Below are 22361 nucleotides of genomic sequence, written 5' to 3' on the forward strand. Positions count from 1 at the left end.
TTAACTCAACAACATTCTGGCGATTCCAAATGTAGCATGACACACACACACACACACACACTTATGCACAGAGGAAGCAGTGTTTCTACGGCTGGACGGGGCGTGTAATGTGCCGTGTTATTGGATTAGTGTTCTGCTCTTTGGGAGGAACGTCCTTCTCATGTTGGACGCCCTCAGGCGTGTGTGTTTGTGTGTGTGTGTGTGTTAGGCCTTCATTTGACTTGCCAACTATCACGAACATAATTGATAAGTTTATAAGTTTATGTTTTACAGCCTTAATATACATAGATGGACTGGCAACTACACTGTAAATTGTTTTTTTTTTTTTTATATATATTTTCTTATATGTTTATAGCCATTAAATTAAGTATAAGACAAATTACACATGGACAGAATAAGGAGCATCTTCTGTTTGAATTGGGAAAGACCAAAATGATCTTAACTAAAGGTCTACTAGCCATTTGAACAGCATATTTTAAATTACTAGTAAAATCTGCAAATAAAACTCACGAGTTGGCTCAAAAATACACAAAACGTTTTTACTGGCTACTGCGCCTGTGCAGATCTCCACAGCAGCTTAAATAATGCAAAGAAAACAAGTTTTTATTAATAAAGTTTTAGGAGTTCAGAAATCAATATTTGGTGCAATAACCCTGGTTTTTAATCACAGTTTTAATGCATCTTGGCATGTTCTCCTCCACCAGTCTTACACACTGCTTTTGGATAACTTTATGCCTTTACTCCTGGTGCAAAAATTCAAGCAGTTCAGCTTGGTTTGATGGCTTGTGATCATCCATCTTCCTCTTGATTATATTCCAGAGGTTTTCAATTTGGTAAAATCAAAGAAACTCAGCATTTTTAAGTGGTCTCTTATTTTTATATAGAGCTATATAAATTAAGAATATAATTATAATACACAGACAAAAACTGTCAAATACAATGATTCAAATATTATTTTTGGGGATGATCAACAACAGACACCAAAAACAGACACTTAACAGTGTTTATCAGTATCTTCTTGGTCCTCTTTAGGCCTTGATGGCCACCTTACACCTGTTCTATTTTCAGAATATAATCTAAATAAGATCTAAATGAACTGTTTCTCACACAACTTCACTGCTGCCCACACACCTGCTGGAGCTGTTGGGTTTTCCTTCCTCACATATTTCTCATCACAGTTCTCAATTACATCTCAATCTGCTGTTAAATCACTTCCACTTCCACACCCCTCCCCTCAGCCCACTCCATCACTAGATAAAGAGGAGGAGTGTGGCTTTACATGCTGAAGTTCAGCATGACCAATGCTGAATATTCACCAGAGGGCTGTAAAGCCCCCGAGTGTGGGTGTTTTGGAGCAGTGGAATCACTTTCTCTGGAGTAACGGAGCTCCAGCCAAAGAGTTGGAGTGTGGTCTGTGATCCAGAACTAATCATCCAGTGTAGTCTCTTTGGCACATTACAAACAGTAGAGACACATCCCGAACACCTGCTAAACATCACTGTATAAAAATGCGAGCAATTTATTTTGACTGCTAGTGTTAAAAATCACATAATGTGTATTATGACTAATATAGATATACACAGGATATTCATTACTGAAAATATAACAAACAAATACAATTGGGGTTTAATAAATTTGTATTCATAGTTTTGAAGTTGCGTTTTGTTTCTGCACGTTTTTGCCTGAATAAATGTTTCATTTTGTTCTTTTACTTTTTTTGGCATTGAGCCAAATGTTTGATTTTGTTTGGTATTTGTTTTTAACATGTGAGCAAAAGTTTCATTTAGATCCGTTTTGGTTTTTGGCGTTTGGCCAAATGATTCATTTTGTTTGGTGTTCTGTTGTCAGATTTCTTGCAAATTATATTAAATTTTCTACTTTTGACCAAATTATTTATTTTGTTCAATACTCTGTAATCTGCTTTTGTTCAAATTATTCTTTTTGTTAAATATTCTGTAATCTTCTTTTGTTTAAATTATTCTTTTGTTCAATTTTCTTTAATCTGCTTTTGTTTAAATTATTCATTTAGTTCAATATTCTGTAATCTGCATTTGTCCTAATTATTAATTTTGTTTAATATTCTTTAATCTGCTTTTGGCCAAAAGATTCATTTTGTTTAATATTCTGTAATCTGCTTTTGGCCAAATTATTAATATTGTTAAAATTTCTTTAATCTGCTTTTGGCCAAATTATTTATTTTGTTCGTTATTCTGTAATCTGCTTTTGTCCAAATTATTCTTTTTGTTTGATATTCAATGTTCTGCCTTTTGTTTGTTATTTAGTTTTCTGCATTTGGCCAAATTATTATGTTTATTTGATATATATTTGTTCATATTAAATTTGTTTCATATTTGGTGATTCTGGCCAAAATATTGATTTTCTTCGATGCTTCTTTTACTGCCTTTGGCCAAAGTTATTCTTTTGTATGATATTTGGTTACCTGACTTTGGTCAAATGATTAATTTTGTTTGGTTATTGACCTTTGGCCTTTTGTTTAATTGTGTTCAGTATTTGGTTTTCAGGTTTTCTTTGGCCAAAAATTTCATTTTGTTCGGTTTCAGTTTTTTGAATTTGGTCTAATATTTGATTTTGTTCAGTACTCGTTTTTTGGAATACAGACAAATATTACATGTTTTGGCATGCAGACAAATGTTTCATTATGATTGATATTACCCTTTCAGCATTTAGACCAATATTTTATTGTGTTTGCTATTTTTTTTTTAATTAAGCCCAATGTTTGATTTGAGTTCTTTCCTTGTTAAACGTTCAGCCTATGTGCTGGAATCACTCTCCCAGCAGAGACTCTGAGCTGTTTTATGACGGATTAGAAGAAACAGTCAAGCTTGACCTCTTTGACCTTTCTGACTTCTCTGACTGCACTTCCACACACAGAATATCTGCACTTTGACCTTTCACCTGCCAGACTGCAGCAGACCCATGAGGAAGTGACCCCAGTTAACCTCTGTACGTCTGAAAGTAAAGCAAACACTACGGAAGGAGATTTAATGCTGGCCTTCTCTGTGATTAGCTGACAAATGGGAGGAGAGAGAGAGAGGGGCCGTTGAGAGCGAGTGCAAACTGCAGTGCCCTTTTCTTAATCCTAATCACAGTTATGAACAATTACTGTATATGACTGACATACTGGGAACTATGACCCCTATAGAGCTGAAGATGATTAGTCTGGTTAAGCTGCTTGACTGGCTGAAAGATCCTTTTTACATATAGTTTGATTTTCTCAGACAGAAAAAATGGATGTGATATTAAATATAGGTTAAACTTCATAATGAGTTTAATATGTTTTATATGTTTTGTCCTCCGTGCTCTATGAACTGGGCTAGAAACTCCATGGCTGCGTCCAGAAACTTTTCCTACTCCTCCTATCCTACCCCGGAATAAGGTGGAGGAATCGAGGAGAGGAGAGGAGGAGGAGGAATGGAGGGAAGGAGCTGTAATTGGGGAAATGGGACAGCTGATCTCTTTTAGATAGGATGTTGTCTAACGATGAACTGAGCCAATCACAACGCTCACTTTTAGCACATGCTGGATACTGCCCAGCCAATCACAGCTTCTGGATAGAGCTTCACATACAAAAATAAAAATGAGAAATCAATAAAAACAATTCCAAGCTAGAGATCATAACTTTGACAAGCATATTAAGTTTCAAAGAACAGCCTGATTTGCTATTGATGAAGGTTGCATAATATAAATATTACATTATTTTAATAGTGAAATATGATTTAATTGAATGTAATAAAACAAAAAACTAATAATAAATATAATAATAAATATTTTATTTTGCATACATGTTGAAGTGATGTGTACATGTACAACAACATGTTACATATAGGGTCATTAATATAGTTTTACTGAACATACAGCTTACCTAAACTAAACATTATATTACTGCTTTACTAACTGTTTAATTAGATAAGGAACCTAGTTAATTAGTATGTTTATGATGTATATTTGGGCGTTGCCTTCTCCCTTCCCGCATGCTCTGTGGGCGTGGATGCAGTGATGTCATTCGAAAATCCTTAAAAGTCTTCCGGAGTAGGATACTTTAATGTATCCTCCATTGGAAGCCTATTTTGGCAGATTTTAAGCGGCTTCTTTAGTCTCCTACGGTATTCGGACAGGCGTCAAGATGGCGTCACGGGTCACGGAGGAGAGGAGGAGGATCGGTAGGAAAAAGGAGACACTTTTAAGATTTCTGGACGCAACCCTCATTTCTAATAAATGTCCATTCTTTCCTTATCTCTGCTTCCTGCCTTTTGCTACCAAAACGCTCTTTCAAAATAAAAGCTTTTAAAAACAGTTTCTGCTTTTTCTGTGGTATATATATATATATATTTTTTTTGCCATGTGAGGGGGCAAATATCCCCCCTCCCCCTTCCATAAACCAGTGGCAATGAGCATCGCAATGTGCCTTGCACAGGGCACAAGATAACTGCCCTATATATCAGTCAGCCAAGTTGCTGTCCATTGAAACACACACCATTAATCAATCTACAGATGCTTAAATACCAGGAAATGGACTGATGCTCATAAATGGTCTCTGTTAGACAGACAGAACTCCGGTTTGTGTCAGCACTGAAATTCCAAGGAATTTTCCCATCTGGAATTTCCTGACATCATGCCAGACGGCAGAACTTATCCTCTATACAGAGAAAAATCACATATATTACAAAGAGATGATTAACTAGAGTGTAAAGGACAGCAGCTGCTGTATGCAGCGTTGCTCTTGTCGTCTGTGATTAATTTCACTACCTAAAGAGCTCGTCCCCTCTGCAGCAGCAGCCTCTGCTCTTTGGGGAAGCCTTAAACTAGATCTTTTTTTATTTTTCGGAAACATTTCTGTGCAGACTGGATTGCACTCTGCCACAGGAACATTAGTGAAATACAGCTCTGGAAAAAATTAAGAGGCCACTTCAGTTTCTAAATCAGTTTCTCTGATTTTGCTATTTATATGTATAAAAAAGTAAAATGAACATTGTTGTTTTATTCTATAAACTACAGACAACATTCCTCCCAAATTCCAAATTAAAATATTGTCATTAAACATGTATTTGCAGAAAATTCGAAATTTTAATTTTAAGAGTTCGGAATTCAATATTTGTTGGAATAACCCTGGTTTTTAATCACAGTTTTCATGCATCTTGGCATGTTCTCCTCCACCAGTCTTACACACTGCTTTTGGATAACTTTATGGTGCAAAAATTCAAGCAGTTCAGCTTGGTTTGATGGCTTGTGATCATCCACCTTCCTCTTGATTAGATTCCAGAGGTTTTCAGTTTGGTAAAATCAAATAAACTCATACTTTTAACTGGTCTTTTTTCCAAGAGCTGTAGTCATCAGGACCAATAACTGCAGAGGCAAAACACTTTCTCTTTAGCTCCATCCATCTTCCCATCAACTCTGACCAGCTTCATTGTCCCTGCTGAAGAAAAATACCCCCACAGCACGATGCTGCCACCACCATGTTTCACCGTGAGGATGGTGTGTTCAGGGGGACGAGCAGTGTTACTCTTCTGACACACATAGCGCTTTGCATTCAGGCCAAAACCTTCATTTTTGTTTGCTGTGTTCCCTACATGGCTTGTGGCAAACTGCAAACGGCACTTCTTTGTCTTTGTTAACACCATGGTTCTCTTCTTGCCATTCTTCCATACAGGCCATTTTTCCAACTTATATTTGTTCTGTTGGACAGATTCTCCCACTTGAGCTTGTGGATTTCTGCAGCTCCTCCAGAGTGACCATGGGCCTATTGGCTGCTTCTCTGACCAGTGCTCTCCTTGTATGATCTGTCAGTTTGAGTGAACGGCAATGTCTCATTGGGTTTACCATTGTAGAATACATTTTCCAAATCTGCTCATTGGGATGTTCAAAGCTTGGGCAGCTAACCATGCTTTACACTTCAGCTACTGATGTGGGATGAAATGTTCTGGATCTCAGCGGAGTAGAAAGAGTAGTAGAGACATTTACTCCAACAAAAGCAGAACAAAAGCTCTTTTTAATGACCTTAATATTAGAAAAAAACATTAAACAAGCAGGTGTCCAGATATTTATTATATACTATAAGTGAACAGCACAAAGCAAACGTTTGGTCTTTGTCATTGTATTCAGGCTGAAGAGAGAACTGGGTCAATTTCAGTCAATTTTGAAAAATTGAATTAAAGCTCCAGCCCCGCTTTGAAGAGTTTTCCGATCAATTGAGATGGGCTTCCTGATGGAACTGGGTCGTGTTCCCGCTTCTGGAAGGATCTTTGTAAATAGCTCAGAGTGAATGGACACTGAAATACTGCGTATTGACTGCAGGATACGTCCTGCTGAAAACAGAGCCGGCTCCAGCCAAGCCTATATTAAGTTAGTTTAACTACAGCAGTTATCTTCTCCTGCTGAGTGAAGGGTTGGTGAGCCATGCCAAGTGTGTGTGTGTGTGTGTTTCCCCCTTACAGAAAAACACAGCTGGACTATACTCCCACAGAGCAGCAGGTGTGTGAGCGTGAGTGTGGGTGCAGGTGCATGTGTGTAGGGATCTATATTTATCCACTGAGAAAATTCTGGACAAAAGTATTGGGACAACAGCTCATTAAAATCCTACTTTTTAAATTTAGTTCATCCTACTTTTATTAGAGCAGACAGTAGAACTGTCATTACTGTCCTGGAAAGCAGTTCTACCATATTCTGAGGTGTTGCTGTGAAGATTTGATTGTTTAATGGTCAGTACCCCACCTCATCTCCATCATATGAACAACAATTTCATGTCTTGCCACAGAGGCTCAATGGGATTTAGGTCAGGATTTTAACTGGGCTATTCTAACACATGCATTTTCTTTGAGATAAAAATCATTCCACTGTAGCTTTGGCTGTATTTATAGGGTCATTGTCTTGCTGGAAGGTGAATCTCCTTCCCAGTCTAAAGTCTTTTGCAGCCTTCAACATGTTTTCAACAGCATGATGCTACCACCACCATGCTTCACAGTAAGGATGTTCAGAGTGTTCAGAGTTGATGAGCTTGGTTACTTTTCCATCACACAGGCCAAAACCTTCAACTTTGGTCTCATCTCTTAACCGCAGCACCTTCTTCCACATGTTTGCTGTGTCTCCTACATGGCTTGTGGCTACAAACTGCAAAACGGCACTTCTTTTCTCTCATTTGTCTTTGTTTCCACAATGTTTTTTTTTTAAGACTTCTATTAAGACCAGATGTGTGGAGTGCATGACTTATAGATGTCCTGTGGACAGATTCTATCACCTGAGCTGTGGATCTCTGCAGCTCCTCCAGAGTGACCATGGGCCTCTTGGCTCCATCTCTGACCAGTGCTCTCCTTGCTCCTTGCTGGTAGGTTTGCAGTTGCAGAATACCTTTTCCATACCATGGATGATGGATGATGGATTGTGGAACAGTGCTCTTTGGCATGCTCAAAGCTTGTGTTGTGTTTTTTATAAACTAACCCTGCTTCACTTAAAGTTCTTCACAACTTAACCTCTGACCTTTCTGGTGAGTTTCTTGGGCTTCATGGTGCTGTTTGTTCACTAGTGTTCTCTAACAAACCACTGAGGCTTTATAAACTAATTATTAAGTGACTTCTGAAGGAAAATGATTTCACTGGTTTTAGAGCAGGGGTGTCCAAACTACGGCCCGCGGGCCATTTGCGGCCCGTTTCCTTTTTTGGAGCGGCCTGCGAGGTATTTTAGAAATAGAATGAAAGTTGGCCCGCTGTTAAGCAGGTTTTTATAATGTGAGATTCAAAGTTTGAATGCTAGGTGTCAGAAATGGGCCAAAGAGTCTAAAAGCGGAGAGGGTGCACATTTCTAGCGCAGAAAAACAGGGCAAAAGAGTCTAAAAGCGGAAAGAGTGCGCATTTCTAGCTCAGAAAATCGGGCCAAAGAGTCTAAAACCGGAGAGAGTGCGCATTTCTAGAGCAGAAAAACGGGGCAAAAGAGTCTAAAAGCGGAGAGGGTGCGCATTTCTAGTGCAGAAAAACGGGGCAAAAGAGTCTAAAAGCCGAGAGGGTGCGCAGTTCTAGCGCAGAAAAACGGGCCAAAGAGTCTAAAAGCGGAGAGAGTGCGCATTTCTAGCGCATAAAACGGGGCAAAAGAGTCTAAAAGCGGAGAGGGTGCGCATTTCTAGTGCAGAAAAACGGGCCAAAGAGTCTAAAAGCGGAGAGGGTGCGCATTTCTAGCGCAGAAAATCGGGCCAAAGAGTCTAAAAGCAGAGAGGGTGCGCATTTCTAGCGCAGAAAAACGGGCCAAAGAGTCTAAAAGTTGCCGTAATTAAGGAGTTTAATATTAAGAGACATCATGAAATTAAACATCAATTTGAAAAATATTAGTTTACACAACACTGTCAAAGATAAAGCTAGTAAGTCAAGTAAAATGGTGTGTAAATAAAATAATCAGGAAAAAGTATTATTTAAAGTGGTATAATTCATTATTTGTTTTATTACAGAGTCTGTGGCCCGTGACTTTAAATATATTTCTCCTTTGTTTGTGTTAATCTATTACTTAAATTGCCAATAAAAAAAAAAACGATTAGTCAAAGTATTTTTTGAATCCATTGACAGCACTATCAGGAACGCACGTCTTACCGTAACACACAGCATCGGCAGTAGGAGAACACTCCTTCAGCTGGATCTCTGTGGTTTCGTCGCAGATGGTGCAGGGCAGACAGGGGTCCAGCGAGCTCTCCAGGTTTGAGTAGGTGTCCTCCTCGCACACCTCGCATATCGTGTCGTGGGTGGCCTCGCAGCGCGCGTACACGCCCTGGCCACGCGGGCACACCGTGCACAGCTCACAGCGGCCCGTCGTCTGGTCCTGGTAGTAGTTGTAGTCGCACACGCAGACGGCATCGTTGGAGTCGGTGCAGGGGGTCTGCATTCGCATCAGTCCAACGCACTCCGTGCACGGGAGACACATCTCCGTGTGACTGTAGGTGTCGGAATACGTCTCGCCTGCAAAGAGAGAGAAAAAGAGAAAAGGTAAAAAGGTCAGACAGTCTCTTATACAGGGGTATCTCAAAAAATTTTAGTATCTTTGAAACTTAACTTGATTTTAGTAATTCAGTTAAAAATGTGAAACTCATATATTATATAGGTGTATTACACACAGAGTGATCTGTTTTAAGCGTTTATTCATTTTATTGTTGATGATTATGTATTAAAGCTAATGAAAACCCAAAAATGCATCTTTATAAAAGTTGTCAGCAGAGGGAAGCATGAAATGCTGTAAGATTTTGTGGGAAAACAAAACTGCACTGACTTTAGACTTGATAATAAAACACAGTGGATCAACACCAGCAGATGACATGTCTCTCATGTTACATGTGGTAAGAACTGTGACCAGCACCAAGATCCACCAAACGAGTCAATGGCAGAATAAGCTGTTTGGCATTGGCAGAGAGGATTTAGCAATTTTTTCATGGATGCCACCAATATACTCAACTGCTGCTCTTCAACAAATTTGTTCCTTACATGTGCGGCATCATTAAAAAGAAAAATTAACAGGCTTTTCAGCAATATTTGAGAAGATTTGTGAAGTGAAATGTCAATGAAATGCCAATAAAAATTCTGTTTATTGGAAGAAACTCCCTGAGAGTTATTATAAACTCATTTAAGTGTATATGCGTGACCATATTTATCCCATCTAGAGTTAAATACAGCTCTCAGCTGGAGTTCATTCGACCATAAACTCCTTCAAAGTGTTAAAAAATAATGCAAAACTTGTGTTTTTACACTAATAATAAAAAAAAATTCTATTATAAAACCCTGGAACACTTAGGAGTAAAAATGACAACAAAAGCGGGAGGTCGCAAGTTCGCAGCTCATGCAGCTTTGCCATTTAGCTGCCGGCACTCAGAGGGAGCAAAATTGGCCCTGCTCCCTCCGGGTGGGTAGATGGCGCTCTCTCCCCACATCACTCCAAAGGGTGATGTCCACAGCACGGGTGTCTGTGAGCTGATGTATCAGAACCGAGCCGCTGCACTGTCCTCCGAGCGCGCTGTGATGCTGCTCTGCAATGCTGCATCAGCAGCAGCTCGAAAAGAAGCGGTGGCTGACTTCAAATGTATCAGAGGAGGCATGTGTTAGGCTTCACCCTCCTGGTGTGTTGGAGCATCACTAGTGATAGGGGGAGTCCTAATGAGTGGGCTGGGTAATTGGCCGTGTGAATTGGGGAGAAAATGGGAAAAATTAGAAAAAAAAATTACAACAAAAAGCATCATTACTGATTACAATAAGAATTTCATACTCAACAAGTGAGTGTCAGTGTATATTTTTTCATTGCACAGCAACTTTCATCCTGCATCAGTGCATTACCAGCACTTTGTCACACTTAACAGTGCAGAAGATGGTAACTTGCTCTTATAGCCAACAACACGTCAGCTAAGCAAACAACCACTATATAAAATATAATGAAATACCCCATGGCAGGAAGGAAGCCCTGGTGGGCAAGACTTTACACTGATGGTACTGTAAACTGGGATTGGGGGACACGCCCATTATAGTTCAGTCACGCTCCTCAACACCTTGGAATAAACTCTGAATTAATCTGATACACCACCAAAGAGTTCCCCTCAACTTAACTTGTAGTTTAAAGCCCCACTAGGTAGGATTGAGATTTTGTGCTCGTGGGCTCCTCCTACAGTTGTAGAGTGTAATAAATGTTTCAGACGGATTAGTTTCTCTTTCTCGTTGTCTGGCGTTCACAGACATATTCGGTCTCTTTCCAGCTTCTGTCAGAGTGTCTGTATGTTAGTTTGTAAAGAATGAACCAGTATTCCTTGTAAAACTGTTAGAACTAAAGGTCGGAAAGCAGGTCGCAGTTCTCACGAGCGTTGGTCGCGGCTGCCTCTGAAAACTTACAGAGTCTGGTTTGAGTTCAGAGGAGATCCGGCACAGACACGAGAGCACCGCTATTCCTCCTATTACACCTTAGTTAAACTCCAGCTTTTTAAACTCCAGAAATGTGCTGTGTATGACAAAAATAATATTATTGATTTGCGCCATTTGTCCTGCACAGCCAAAGTAAAGCAGGAAGAAAAAAAAAAGTCTGGAAAATGTTTCCGGAGCTGAGAATGAGAGACACTACTGGTGATAATAAAAGGAAGTAAGGCAGAAGGAAGAACCAGGACTACAGATGTAGAAACTGCAGAAAAGCCGGAAGAGGAGTAATGTGGATAATAGTGTTTACTGGGCGTCGCTAGAAAGGTCGCCCACATTGATCCAATTTTCGGTATCTGTGTGTGCGTGTGTGTGTGTGTGTGGACAGAGCCTTGTGTTCCTCATTATGGAATTGATCTTTGTGTACAGACAGAAGAAGTGAAGTTCAGTTGCAGTGCATTATCTAAACTCACTCTGATCATAAACACACACCAATACACTCCTGTAGAAAATGGCAACCAGTCTCACCAGACCTAGACACCACTTATCCTTCAGTTTATTAACCCCCTCCAACGTCTCCTGATAATACACTGAGAGACTTTGTTTGGATGCACTGTTTTCCCATCAGGTCATTAAAATCTGTCTTTTAACACGGCGAGCGACAATCATTGGACCCCATTGATTTTCAGTGAGAGGAGGTTGCACAAACAAAGCATAATAAGCGGAGCTGTGAACGAGCTTACCCTCGAGAAACCAAGACGAGCGTCCGCCCACCCACCTAACTGCCTATGATCTTGTGGTTGTGAAACATGAGAACTGCCATGCTGCTATAAGCCAATTACGTTGCAGTTTTTGCTGAGAGCTAAATGAAGGCCTAGACCAGCTTCATTGGAGGCTTTCCATGGTGGGTTCTTGCTGTTGTGTTTTTTTCGTTTTTGCATGCAATTACAGTCATATGAAAAAGTTTGGGCGAAAGAAGCCATTTCTGCAAGCAAGCCACAAACAGAGTCGCCTGTTTTTGCATACCTCAGGCGACTCTGTTTGTGGCGTGCTTGCGGAAATGGCTTCTTTCGCATCACTCTCCCCTACAGCTTCTCCTTGTGCAAAGTGCGCTGTATTGTTGACCGATGCACAGTGACACCATCTGCAGCAAGATGATGCTGCAGCTCTTTGGAGGTGGTCTGTGGATTGTCCTTGACTGTTCTCACCACTCTTCTTCTCTGCCTTTCTGATATTTTTCTTCTACTACTTCTGAGCTTAACAAGAACTGTCGCTGTGGTCTTCCATTTCCTTACTATGTTCCTCACAGTGGAAACTGACAGGTTAAATCTCTGAGACAACTTTCTGTATCCTTCCCCTGAACAACTATGTTGAACAATCTTTGCTTTTAGATCATTTGAGAGTTGGTTTGATGAGCCCATGGCGCCACTCTTCAGAGGAGATTCAAATAGGAGAACAACTTGCAATTGGCCACCTTAAATACCTTTTCTCATGATTGGATACACCTGGCTATGAAGTTCAAAGCTCAATGAGGTTACCAAACCAATTTTGTGCTTCAGTAAGTCAGTAAAAAGTAGTTAGGAGTATTCAAATCAATAAAATGATAAGGGTGCCCATACTTTTGCACCGGTATTTGCATGTGAACGCCTGGGGTCTGTTCCATGAAGCACAATTTCTTGTGTGCCCAGTTAGCTTAAAGCTAAAAACATGAACACATCGAATGGTTAAGATCATAAACAGCTTGCTCTAGGACCAATCAGGACTAGAGATGCATGAATACAGATACCATGTAGCATGGATTTGCCCAATATCATGCTCATTTATTTGCTATCGCTAACAAGGCTCTGATACCAACATCCGTGTGCCCAGTGCACATTACCACACTAACAAACAGATAATTCTTGGTTCTGGCGTATTGATTGCTTGAGTCTGAATTAAATATATATATTCTATATTATATATGAATTATTATAGTCCTGATGTGATCCCAATGTCACATAATCAAGCTGGAGTAATAAATATACATCCATAGAGTAAAATTAACCTCTATTTTCTATCTAAGCATAATTTTATAATTTCTTAAAATTGTACCTGTTTGGAAAAGTTTGCACAATAAAATGTCATTGTCACAACAAAACTCAAAATTACTCTCTTAGAAACAGTCTGAGCATTTTGGGACATTCTGAGACCAACACCAGCAGGTGACATGTCTCTCCAAACCATCACTGATCATCAGTAAATTTTACATTTCATCTGTAAATCAAGGAATCAAGAGTCAGAGTCTGGAGGAAGAGTGGAGACACAAGGAGTCCAAACTGCTTGAGGTCAAGTGTGAAGTTTCCACCAATCAGTGATGGTTTAGAGAGACATATCATCTGCTGGTGTTGATCCACTGTGTTTTATTATCAAGTCTAAAGTCAGTGCAGTTTCGTTTTCCCACAAAATCTTACAGCACTTCATGCTTCCCTCTGCTGTCAGCTTTTATGGAGATGCAGATTTCATTTTCCAGCAGGACTTGGCACACTGCCCACACTCACTGCCAAAAGTATCAATTGGTCTAATATAATATTCTCATTTTCTGAGACACTGAAGTTTGGCTTTTCATTGGCTGTAAGCCATAATCATCAACAATAAAATAAATAAATGCTTAAAATAGATCACTCTGTGTGTAATACATCTATATAATAGATGAGTTTCACATTTTGAACTGAATTACTGAAACAACCTTTCAATGATATTCTGCTTTTTTGAGATGCACTAGTGTCTACAGTAACTACTATGGAAATTATATCTAACTTTAAAGCTATGTATAATAAGCCTCATCAGATGGTCTTGTGTCCATATTGTGTGTTGCTCAGTACTCCTCCACCCAAAGAGTTTTAAGGGGGCTTAAAAGTGTGGGAAGTGACCACCACTAAGGTCTGGCTTACAAAAATAAAGCATTAATATTGTATGTTGTTGCAGCATTATTTCCCAGATATAATTAGAAAGAGCATCAATTATTCAGCAGGCCTGTGTGTGTGTGTGTGTCACTGAATCCAGAGAAGATTTCAGAGGAAGTGTGTGTGTGTGTGTTTACAATTGAAAATGCCTGGGGCCTGTATCAGGAAGCATCAGAAATTTCTTGCCTACCCAGCTAGCTTCAAGCGCAGTTTGATCTGACCAGAGACTGTAAAAAAGATGGACGCCGTGTCGCCGCTTCCATTCATTCAATGAAAATGAAGCCAAAATCTTTCTCCATGTTGGCGATCCTGATACCCGAGTCTGCGCAGTAGAGACCAGAGGAGGGAGAAAGACTGTGGAGAGACAGCCTACTCATTTAAATAACCCCGCCCCTGAGGGCTGCCTCGAGGTCACAGACTGCAGAGCAGGGCGGAGCGGAGCTGATGGTCTGTTATTGGTCCCGCCCATAACCAGCCCTTTTACAATAACCACACCTTTTTTGAATAAAGCTGAATGACGTTTTTAAAACTTAATTCTGTGGGGATATAAAAAATTGACAATATAAGCAGAGGTTACACTAGCTGCTGCATTTAAATAATGGAGGTAGAATGACAGTATATTGGGAAAAAAACGTGATTGAAAGTTGTTTGTTTTGCCGTTGAAACCTATGGGGCTGGGTGGGGTTACACAGCTTTCTGAAACCGAACAGCAGGGGGCGCCCGACCTGTGGTGGCTTCACTTTTGAGAGACGATGCTCTGTCCAGCTGTCCAGTCTATGGATCTAACAATGGAACCCTGTTGGACCACTACCATCCAAGATCCGCAATGCCAACTTAATCGAGAATTGAGTCTCAGACTGGAGGTGTGGGTGTGACAATGTGTGAGTATTCACCCAACCATGAAGATCCCACACCTAACAGCTGGGTTGCTGTGGATGTTTATGATCCTTTCGGCAACATTTAACACCAACACGAAATAACTACCGTAATTTTCAGGCTATTAAGCGCACCTGAATGTAAGCAGCACCCAAAAATGTAACAAAATTGTACATATACAGGCCATTACGTACCCCGAACAGTGCTGCAACATGAAAATTACAGTAACCTACCAGGGAAAAGTCACAAGAATAAAGTCGTAATATTAAAAAGGAAAAGTAGATTCATTAATTTTCCTGCCAGTTTAATAAGCTTGGAGGGAAAGGAGCATTTTCCGCTCATGATTTGTTACAGGGCTGCTGTGATTACCATCAGTTAGCTATATATTTATAACAGGCTGCTTATTAATGCTCTACTGTTACAGTTAAATAATAGAGGGTCCAGATTTTGCCAGATGTCACTAATGTTTTAGGATGTTTATTTGAGAGGGGTGTTGTTAAATGTGGTTTCTTTAAAACCGATTAGAAAGAAAATAAAAGCTCAAAACACAACAGCGGAACACCTCTGCGAAGCACCATGCACTCGGTCGACCGATGCACGGTTCACTCTGATGTTAAGTAGCTGCAAATACTTCCTGACGAGCCCTGGATTAATCTTCATGCTTATCTCTTCTGAAAACAGTATATATGGGTGAGTAAAGCACTTTTAACCCTTGTGTGGTGTTCATATTTTTTGTTACTCGTTTACTTTGTTACTTGTATTTAATTCAGCAAAATTAAGCAATTTTACATTATAATGCTTTACTCATGCTTGCTTCACCTAAATTGGAAGCAATATAAACAGCTTACATGGTTAATATTTGCCCTTTACCTTTCTTATGTTACATTTCTTTTAAAAAGTGCTACTCTTTTTTTTTTTGTTTTTTTAATAAAATGTAAAAGAAAATGAATTAAACTCAAGATATGAGTAGAAAATTTGTTTAGTTTCAAATTTACAAAAGAAGCAATGTTTATTAGCCCTTGGCCAAACATACTGTATGTAACATAAATGTGTGTGTGTGTGGGGGGGGGGGGGGGGGTTGGGGGGGTGTACAGTGTGTGTTTATCGAAAATGTGTTTTGATATATGTTTTTCACAAAAAATGAGCCAATGCCAATGAGTTTGAGTTAGAAAAAATATTTTTTTAGTGTCATTTGATGAAAAATGAAAATGGGTCCCACATACCCGAACACCACACAAGGGTTAAATCTCGTTAGCCTGTAAACAAAATTAAAACATATGTAAGTAGCGGCTCATAGCCCAGAATTTACGTAACCTTCTCATCACAAATACACTAATCATCCACTATGCTACAAGCTCTTCACAAGGGTCATCAGGGGTACCTCCCTCCGTAAATGTTTCCTTAAATGAGGCCCACAACACCTCCAGAACGCTGACATCCCAAACTCACTCCTCTCGAGGCTCACTACATAGCACATTACAAGATTTTACCCACAATCTTGATGCCACTATTCCAACATCAAATGCACTAAGCATCCTATATTTACACTCATAACCACTCTTTCGCCTTCCTCAACTAACTTCATTCCTTTTTATCTACAAATACTGACTTGATGCATAATGGGTGGTGCAACTGTCTAAGCGCTGGCTCTGATGAAGCCACACCCAGGTGAGTATGAGTCTCCTTTTTCTCAGCATAATTCTAGCCACTGCCGAGTTGCATCGGTTGTCTAATATAACAGAACTAGTAGGTAGGATAAGTTCACACATCAGGTAAAGAGGTAACCACGGCAGCATTTGCTATGATCTAGGAAGCTGATGCGTGCTCTGTAAGACACGCCCCTCAACATGTGCTTGAGTGTTTGTGTTTACAGCTTAGACGTGATAATAGCTGGCGGCCGTAGACAGACATAGTTGCTGTAAATTGCTACAAGACACTCTGGTTAAGTGTGTGTGTGTGTGTGTGTGTGTGTGTGTGTTGCAAGAGACAATGTTTTGGTGATTAGCAGCGGGATGTGCCTGGTGTAAAAGAGTCTTGAGGAATGCTTCGCTAAACTGTTTCTCTCTCTCGTTTTTTTCTATCTCTCTCTCGCTCTCTCTCGCACACACTCCCTTTTTCTCTCTCCTTTTCTGTCTCTCTTTCTGTGTCTCTCTCTCACACTCCCTCTGTCTTTCTCTCTTTCTTTCTGTCTCTCTCTTTCTGTGTCGTTCTCTTTCTGTGTCTCTCTCACACTTCCTCTGTCTCTCTTTTTTTTCTGTCTCTCTTTCTGTGTCTCTCTCACACTTCCTCTGTCTCCCTCTCTTTCTGACTCTCTCTTTCTGTGTCTCTCTCTCACACTCCCTCCGTCTCTCTTCTGTCTCTCTCTCACACTCCCTCCGTCTCTCTCTCTTCTGTCTCTCTCTCACACTTCCTCTGTCTCCCTCTCTTTCTGTCTCTCTTTTTCTGTCTCTCTCTTTTTTGTGTCTCTCTCACACTTCCTCCGTCTCTCTCTCTTTCTGTCTCTCTCTCTTTCTGTGTCTCTCTCTTTCACACTCCCTCCATCTCTCTTTCTTTCTGTCTCTCTCTTTCTGTGTCTCTCTCTCACACTCACTCCGTCTCTCTCTCTTTCTGTGTCTCTCTCTGACACTTCCTCCATCTCTCTCTCTTTTTGTGTCTTTCTCTCACACTTTCTTTGTCTCTCTCTTTCTGCCTCTCTTTTTTGTGTCTCTGACACTTCCTCCGTCTCTCTCTCTCTCTCTTTCTCTCTCTCTCTCAGTAAAATATTTAATCATATCAATATGGACCAAAACTGATATAATAGTTTATCCCTGCATTGAATTGACAAAATGAAAGGAATATAAACAGCAGATCGTTTGGATTTTCATACAGTGTAAATATTTAAATATCAATAAATATTTAATTCCACAAAATGCAAACTATGCAAAACTCATAATGCAGTTATGTCTCAGGCAGATTTTTAAATGATTACAATGGTCTGATTGGACACTGGGTCTTGCCATTAGAGAGCATAATATTGATTCCCCTGTTGTCCTGTAAAAAAACCTTTTAGAGACTACTTTTGGGTAGCGTTCCTCTTCACACAAAAAAAAAAATATTCATTGGCTCAACTTAACTCAAGTCAAATCATTGATTTAGTTAAAATTAAAAGGTAAATTAGTCAAAGCTAGATGAAAACTTGATTCAGTTAAGAGCTTATTCAACTCAACTGGGTTTTGCTCACACAACAGTAGTTTAATTAACTAAGTTTTTTCAAGTACTTTGTTTAATATATAGTGGAAATTCCAACATATTAAGCATATTTTTAAAGAACTGCCAATCCTGGCACACTGTAAACTCTGTAGCTCCAAATCAACATAAAGGTAACTTGTTCTTACAGCCTACAACACTGAGACCTGGCAACCAACACATATATCACAATAACGCATGCCTAAGATGAGGTAGCTTTGGGCGACAGACAACACAAAGATGGTAAGTAAGGGAGAGGCCACACCCAATATGCAAATATATGGTGATCATTGGTGTTTGTAGTAAACTAAAAGTTGGTTAAAATCACATTTTTTCCAGTGGGTCAACAAGTCATGAGATTTTAATTTTTCAGTACATAAACACATCATCCACTCCACACATCTGCACAGTTGAACCTGTGAGGGCGCGGTAGAGGTGGAAATTACCACAGTTAAAAGCGTTTTTAAAAAATTGTATGTTTTATTATTTCAAGGGACACATTTCAGCTAAAAATGAAAAAAAAATTGGTTTCTTTTAGAGGTAACGAACAGCGGCAAACACCGTCCTTGAACTGTCAAACTCACAGCCATGTACAGCTGACCGAGTGCTCTCTAAACTGTTCTACTGACAACTACTAAAGGTTCAAATCCCTTCACTGTGTTCATCCAACTCTGTGTACTGGTCATGAAAGAATCATTATGTATGTGGAAATCCAGGCTGTTAGAAACCAGCATCCTGTAAATGGATGGCACAAACATGTTTGGGCTGTTTGTTACCAAACCTCTATTTATACCCCAAGGTTTAAAATGCACAGGCCCACCGGAAGAGCTCCACAACCGCCTGTTTACCCTGAACTGCAGCATAAACACACTGATGCTATTCCATTACCCTCAAACATCTGTAGACTGGAAGGGCTGCAGCTGGTACACAAGTGTTGAATGATGGGAGGCAAAAAAGCCTTTGAACAAAACACAAACTTTAAACGTGTCCTATAGAGTGAAAGGGTGGATTCAAATGTACTAAAGGTTAAAGGTTTAAGATTTCATGCTTTAAAAGCAGGATATTTATTGCACTGTTTGAAATCACATGATTCCACTTCTCCTATTGGCTACTGGCACAATCTATCTGCATAATGGACGTGTCTTCTTATCACTGACACTCACCGTCAATGTGTAGTCGTTTCCCCCAGTGCTACTTTCTATTAGGTTTACATGTAGTGCTTCTGTTTAAATTGACTACAAGAGCAAGTTTACTATATTTCTAATGCTGAAGCAACATGTTTTCTTCCAGATTCCCTTGTTTTTAGTTCTATCCATCTTCCTGTCCTATTCAAGAAAGGAAAGCCAAAAGGTTGTACCTGTCTACCAAAAGTAGAACTGTGTTTCTTAGAGTATAAACTGTTAAAGTACACCTATAAGTAAACGTTCACATCTACAGTGACTAGGGGTGTGCTTGCTGGTTTTGCGGAGCGCGGTGGGCTTGTATTGACAGAACGTATCTACTCCCCTCCCCCCAGGGGGCGCTGATTCTACGTGTGTTGCCAGATCCTGCTTAAAAAGTCCACACTAACCTATTTTTTCCCGCGAGACAGGTTAAAGCTTGACGAGAAATCTCGTCACACCCCTAACAGTGACTTGCAAATGTTTTCAAAAATTTGAACTTTTTTACCTAAAAGGAATGTGCTATATGTGGCAGAAAAGTAACACTGCAAATCAACGTGAATCAACACACCATCCCCTACTGTGAAACATGGTGGTGGCAGCATCATGCTGTGTGGATGCCTATCTTTAGCAGGGACAGCTGAGGAAGTTGGTCAGAGTTGATGGGAGGATGGATGGAGATGAATACAGGACAATCCTGGAAGAAAACCTGTTGGAGGCTGTAAAAGACTTGAGACTGGAAAGGATATTCACCTTCCAGCAAGACAATGACCCTAAAAACATACAGCCAGAGCTAAAGTGGAATGATTTAGATTCTGTGGCAAGACATGAACATTGCTGCTGTTCACAGACGCTCTCCATCCAACCTGGCTGAGCTTGATCTGTTTCGCAAAGAAGAATTTCCCTCTATATTTCTCTCTACATTACATTACATTACATTACATTACATTACATTTGGCAGACGCTTTTGTCCAAAGCGACTTACAATAGTCAAGTACAAAGTAATAGGAATTAAGATAAACCATTTTTAGACAGGGCTTAAAGGAGGTCGAAGGGAAATAAAGGGATAGAGAAGTGAAGGAGGGGAAAAAGGAAATGAGGTTAGAAGTAGTTAGTGTGTTAGAGGTGTTAGGAGAGTAAGTGCTCTCTAGATTCACAAAGCTGGAAGAGACATCCCCCAAAATTGGTGGCTCTCCCTTTTCAGATTTTTATTTGATAACATTTTTGAAAAAACATGTTTTTCATTTTCGTTCCACAAAAAATCTCAATACAATACATTTACGTTTCTGGTTGTAACGTGACAAAATATGAAAAAGTAAGTTCAAAGGGTATGAATATTTGAATACTTTTGCAAGCCACAGAGACAAACGATTTTAGCCTTCTAGCTATGTAATGGTACCATTGTTATAAGAGTGTCACAAATGTAAAGAAGAGACTTTAGACACCACATTTATTTTAGACCCCCTTCCTCCACCACACACACACACTCACCCAAACACACACTCTCAAACACACACTCCTAATGCTGACCATTGAGAGCTGAGGACAGGCTGGTGTGTGTTTGTGCTGTGTGTTGATGATGAGAGATGGGTGGGCATATGGTGGAGGAGAACATGGCTCTGGCGTGCTAGAAATCTGTCAATTCAGCTAAACAACACATTCAACCCATCTGGCCATCTCTCATCCCCTCCCTCCCTCCCTCCCTCCCTCTCTTTCTTTCTTTTCTCCCCACATCCCTCTCTCTCCTTCATTAATTATTAATGGATGGCTATGACCTCTTTCAGCGTCGGAGCTGAAACATCAGCACACGCTGCTCTGTAAAGTGGTGTTCACTTGATCACCATGACCCATATAAGACACGCAGTGTACCATCACTTTTATAGCCCTGTAGTGCAGGACCCCAAACTAACAGTGGTCTTCACAGCTGGGGTTCACGTATACTCACATATACACTCATAGTAAAACTATGTATAACTGCACCCGGAAGGAATCAAGAGACAGGAACGTAACTTGGTGGGTAGTGGTGCTAGACTGTCATGGAGGGGCACAGTTTTGCTCAAAATATTGCAATGCACACAACATTATGGGTGACATACCAGAGTTCAAAATAGGACGAATTGTTGGTGCACGTCTTGCTGGCGCATCTGTGACCAAGACAGCAAGTCTTTGTGATGCATCAAGAGCCACGTTATCCAGGGTAATGTCAGCATACCACCAAGAAGGACCAACCACATCCAACAGGATTAACTGTGGACGCTGTAAGAGGAAGCTGTCTGAAAGGGATGTTCGGGTGCTAACCCGGATTGTATCCAAAAAACATAAAACCAGAACTGTCCGTCACCACAATAAATTAATGTGGTCTAAAACCAGGTGTTTCAGTTTCAAAATAAATTTAACTGCGTCAAAGCGAGTTGATAACTTCAATCAATTAAGTTGAATGAATTTAAAATGCTATATATTTACAACTTAACTCAGTCAAGTCATCAGTTTGAGTTGAACCAATAAATATTGTTTTTCAGTGATTGGGGCAACCACTCATTCGTTGTTGATTCTGAATTCAAGGGTATTAAAAGAAATTAATTTTCTGAAGCTTTTGTTACTTTTGTTGGAGTTACTGTCTCTACTATCCAGGGAAGACTTCTTGATCTACTAGGTTCTGGACCATTGTTGTGAGGATGTTGGACGACCACCTCCCGAACTACAGATCCATGAATGGAGTATTGAATGGAGCACCATCATTCCAGAGAACACAGTTCCACTGCTCCACAGCTTAATTCAATTCAACTCTTCTCTAGCTCATACTTGGCATTAGGCATGGTACCTAAAGGTTATAGAACCAAAAGTGGTTCTTCTATGGCTTCACCCAAAGAGCCCTTCAAAACTTTTATTTATCTATTTTTTTTATTATTTTATTTCTAATTTTTTCCCATTTTCTCCCAAATTTACACGGCCAATTGCCCAACCCACTCATTAGGACTCCCCCATCACTAGTAATGCCCCAACACACCAGGAGGGTGAAGACTAACATCTTTTTGAGCTGCTGCTGATGCAGCATTACCGAGCAGCATCACAGTGCGCTTGGAGGAAAGCACAGCGACTCGGTTCCGGTACATTAGCTCACAGACGCCCTGTGCTGCCGACATCACCGTAGCAGTGACGTGGGGAGAGAGCACCATCCACCCACCCGGAGGGAGCAGGGCCAATTGTGCTCCCTCTGAGCACCGGCAGCTTGATGGCAAAGCTGCATGAGCAGGGGTTCGAACCTGCGACCTTCTGCT

General features: G+C 40.2%; 1 protein-coding gene across 1 annotated transcript in view; it reads right to left on the reverse strand.

Annotated features, from left to right (window-relative positions):
* ngfra (nerve growth factor receptor a (TNFR superfamily, member 16)) overlaps window positions 1-22361 on the reverse strand; it is a 74625-nt gene that overhangs the window by 36605 nt on the left and 15659 nt on the right. The window contains exon 3 of the mRNA XM_022664978.2: window positions 8592-8954. Within this exon, the coding sequence (XP_022520699.2) occupies window positions 8592-8954 (363 nt within the window). The remainder of the gene's footprint in view (window positions 1-8591; window positions 8955-22361) is intronic.

Source organism: Astyanax mexicanus, chromosome 19 (assembly GCF_023375975.1).
Source record: "Astyanax mexicanus isolate ESR-SI-001 chromosome 19, AstMex3_surface, whole genome shotgun sequence".
Classification (NCBI taxonomy): domain Eukaryota; kingdom Metazoa; phylum Chordata; class Actinopteri; order Characiformes; family Acestrorhamphidae; genus Astyanax; species Astyanax mexicanus.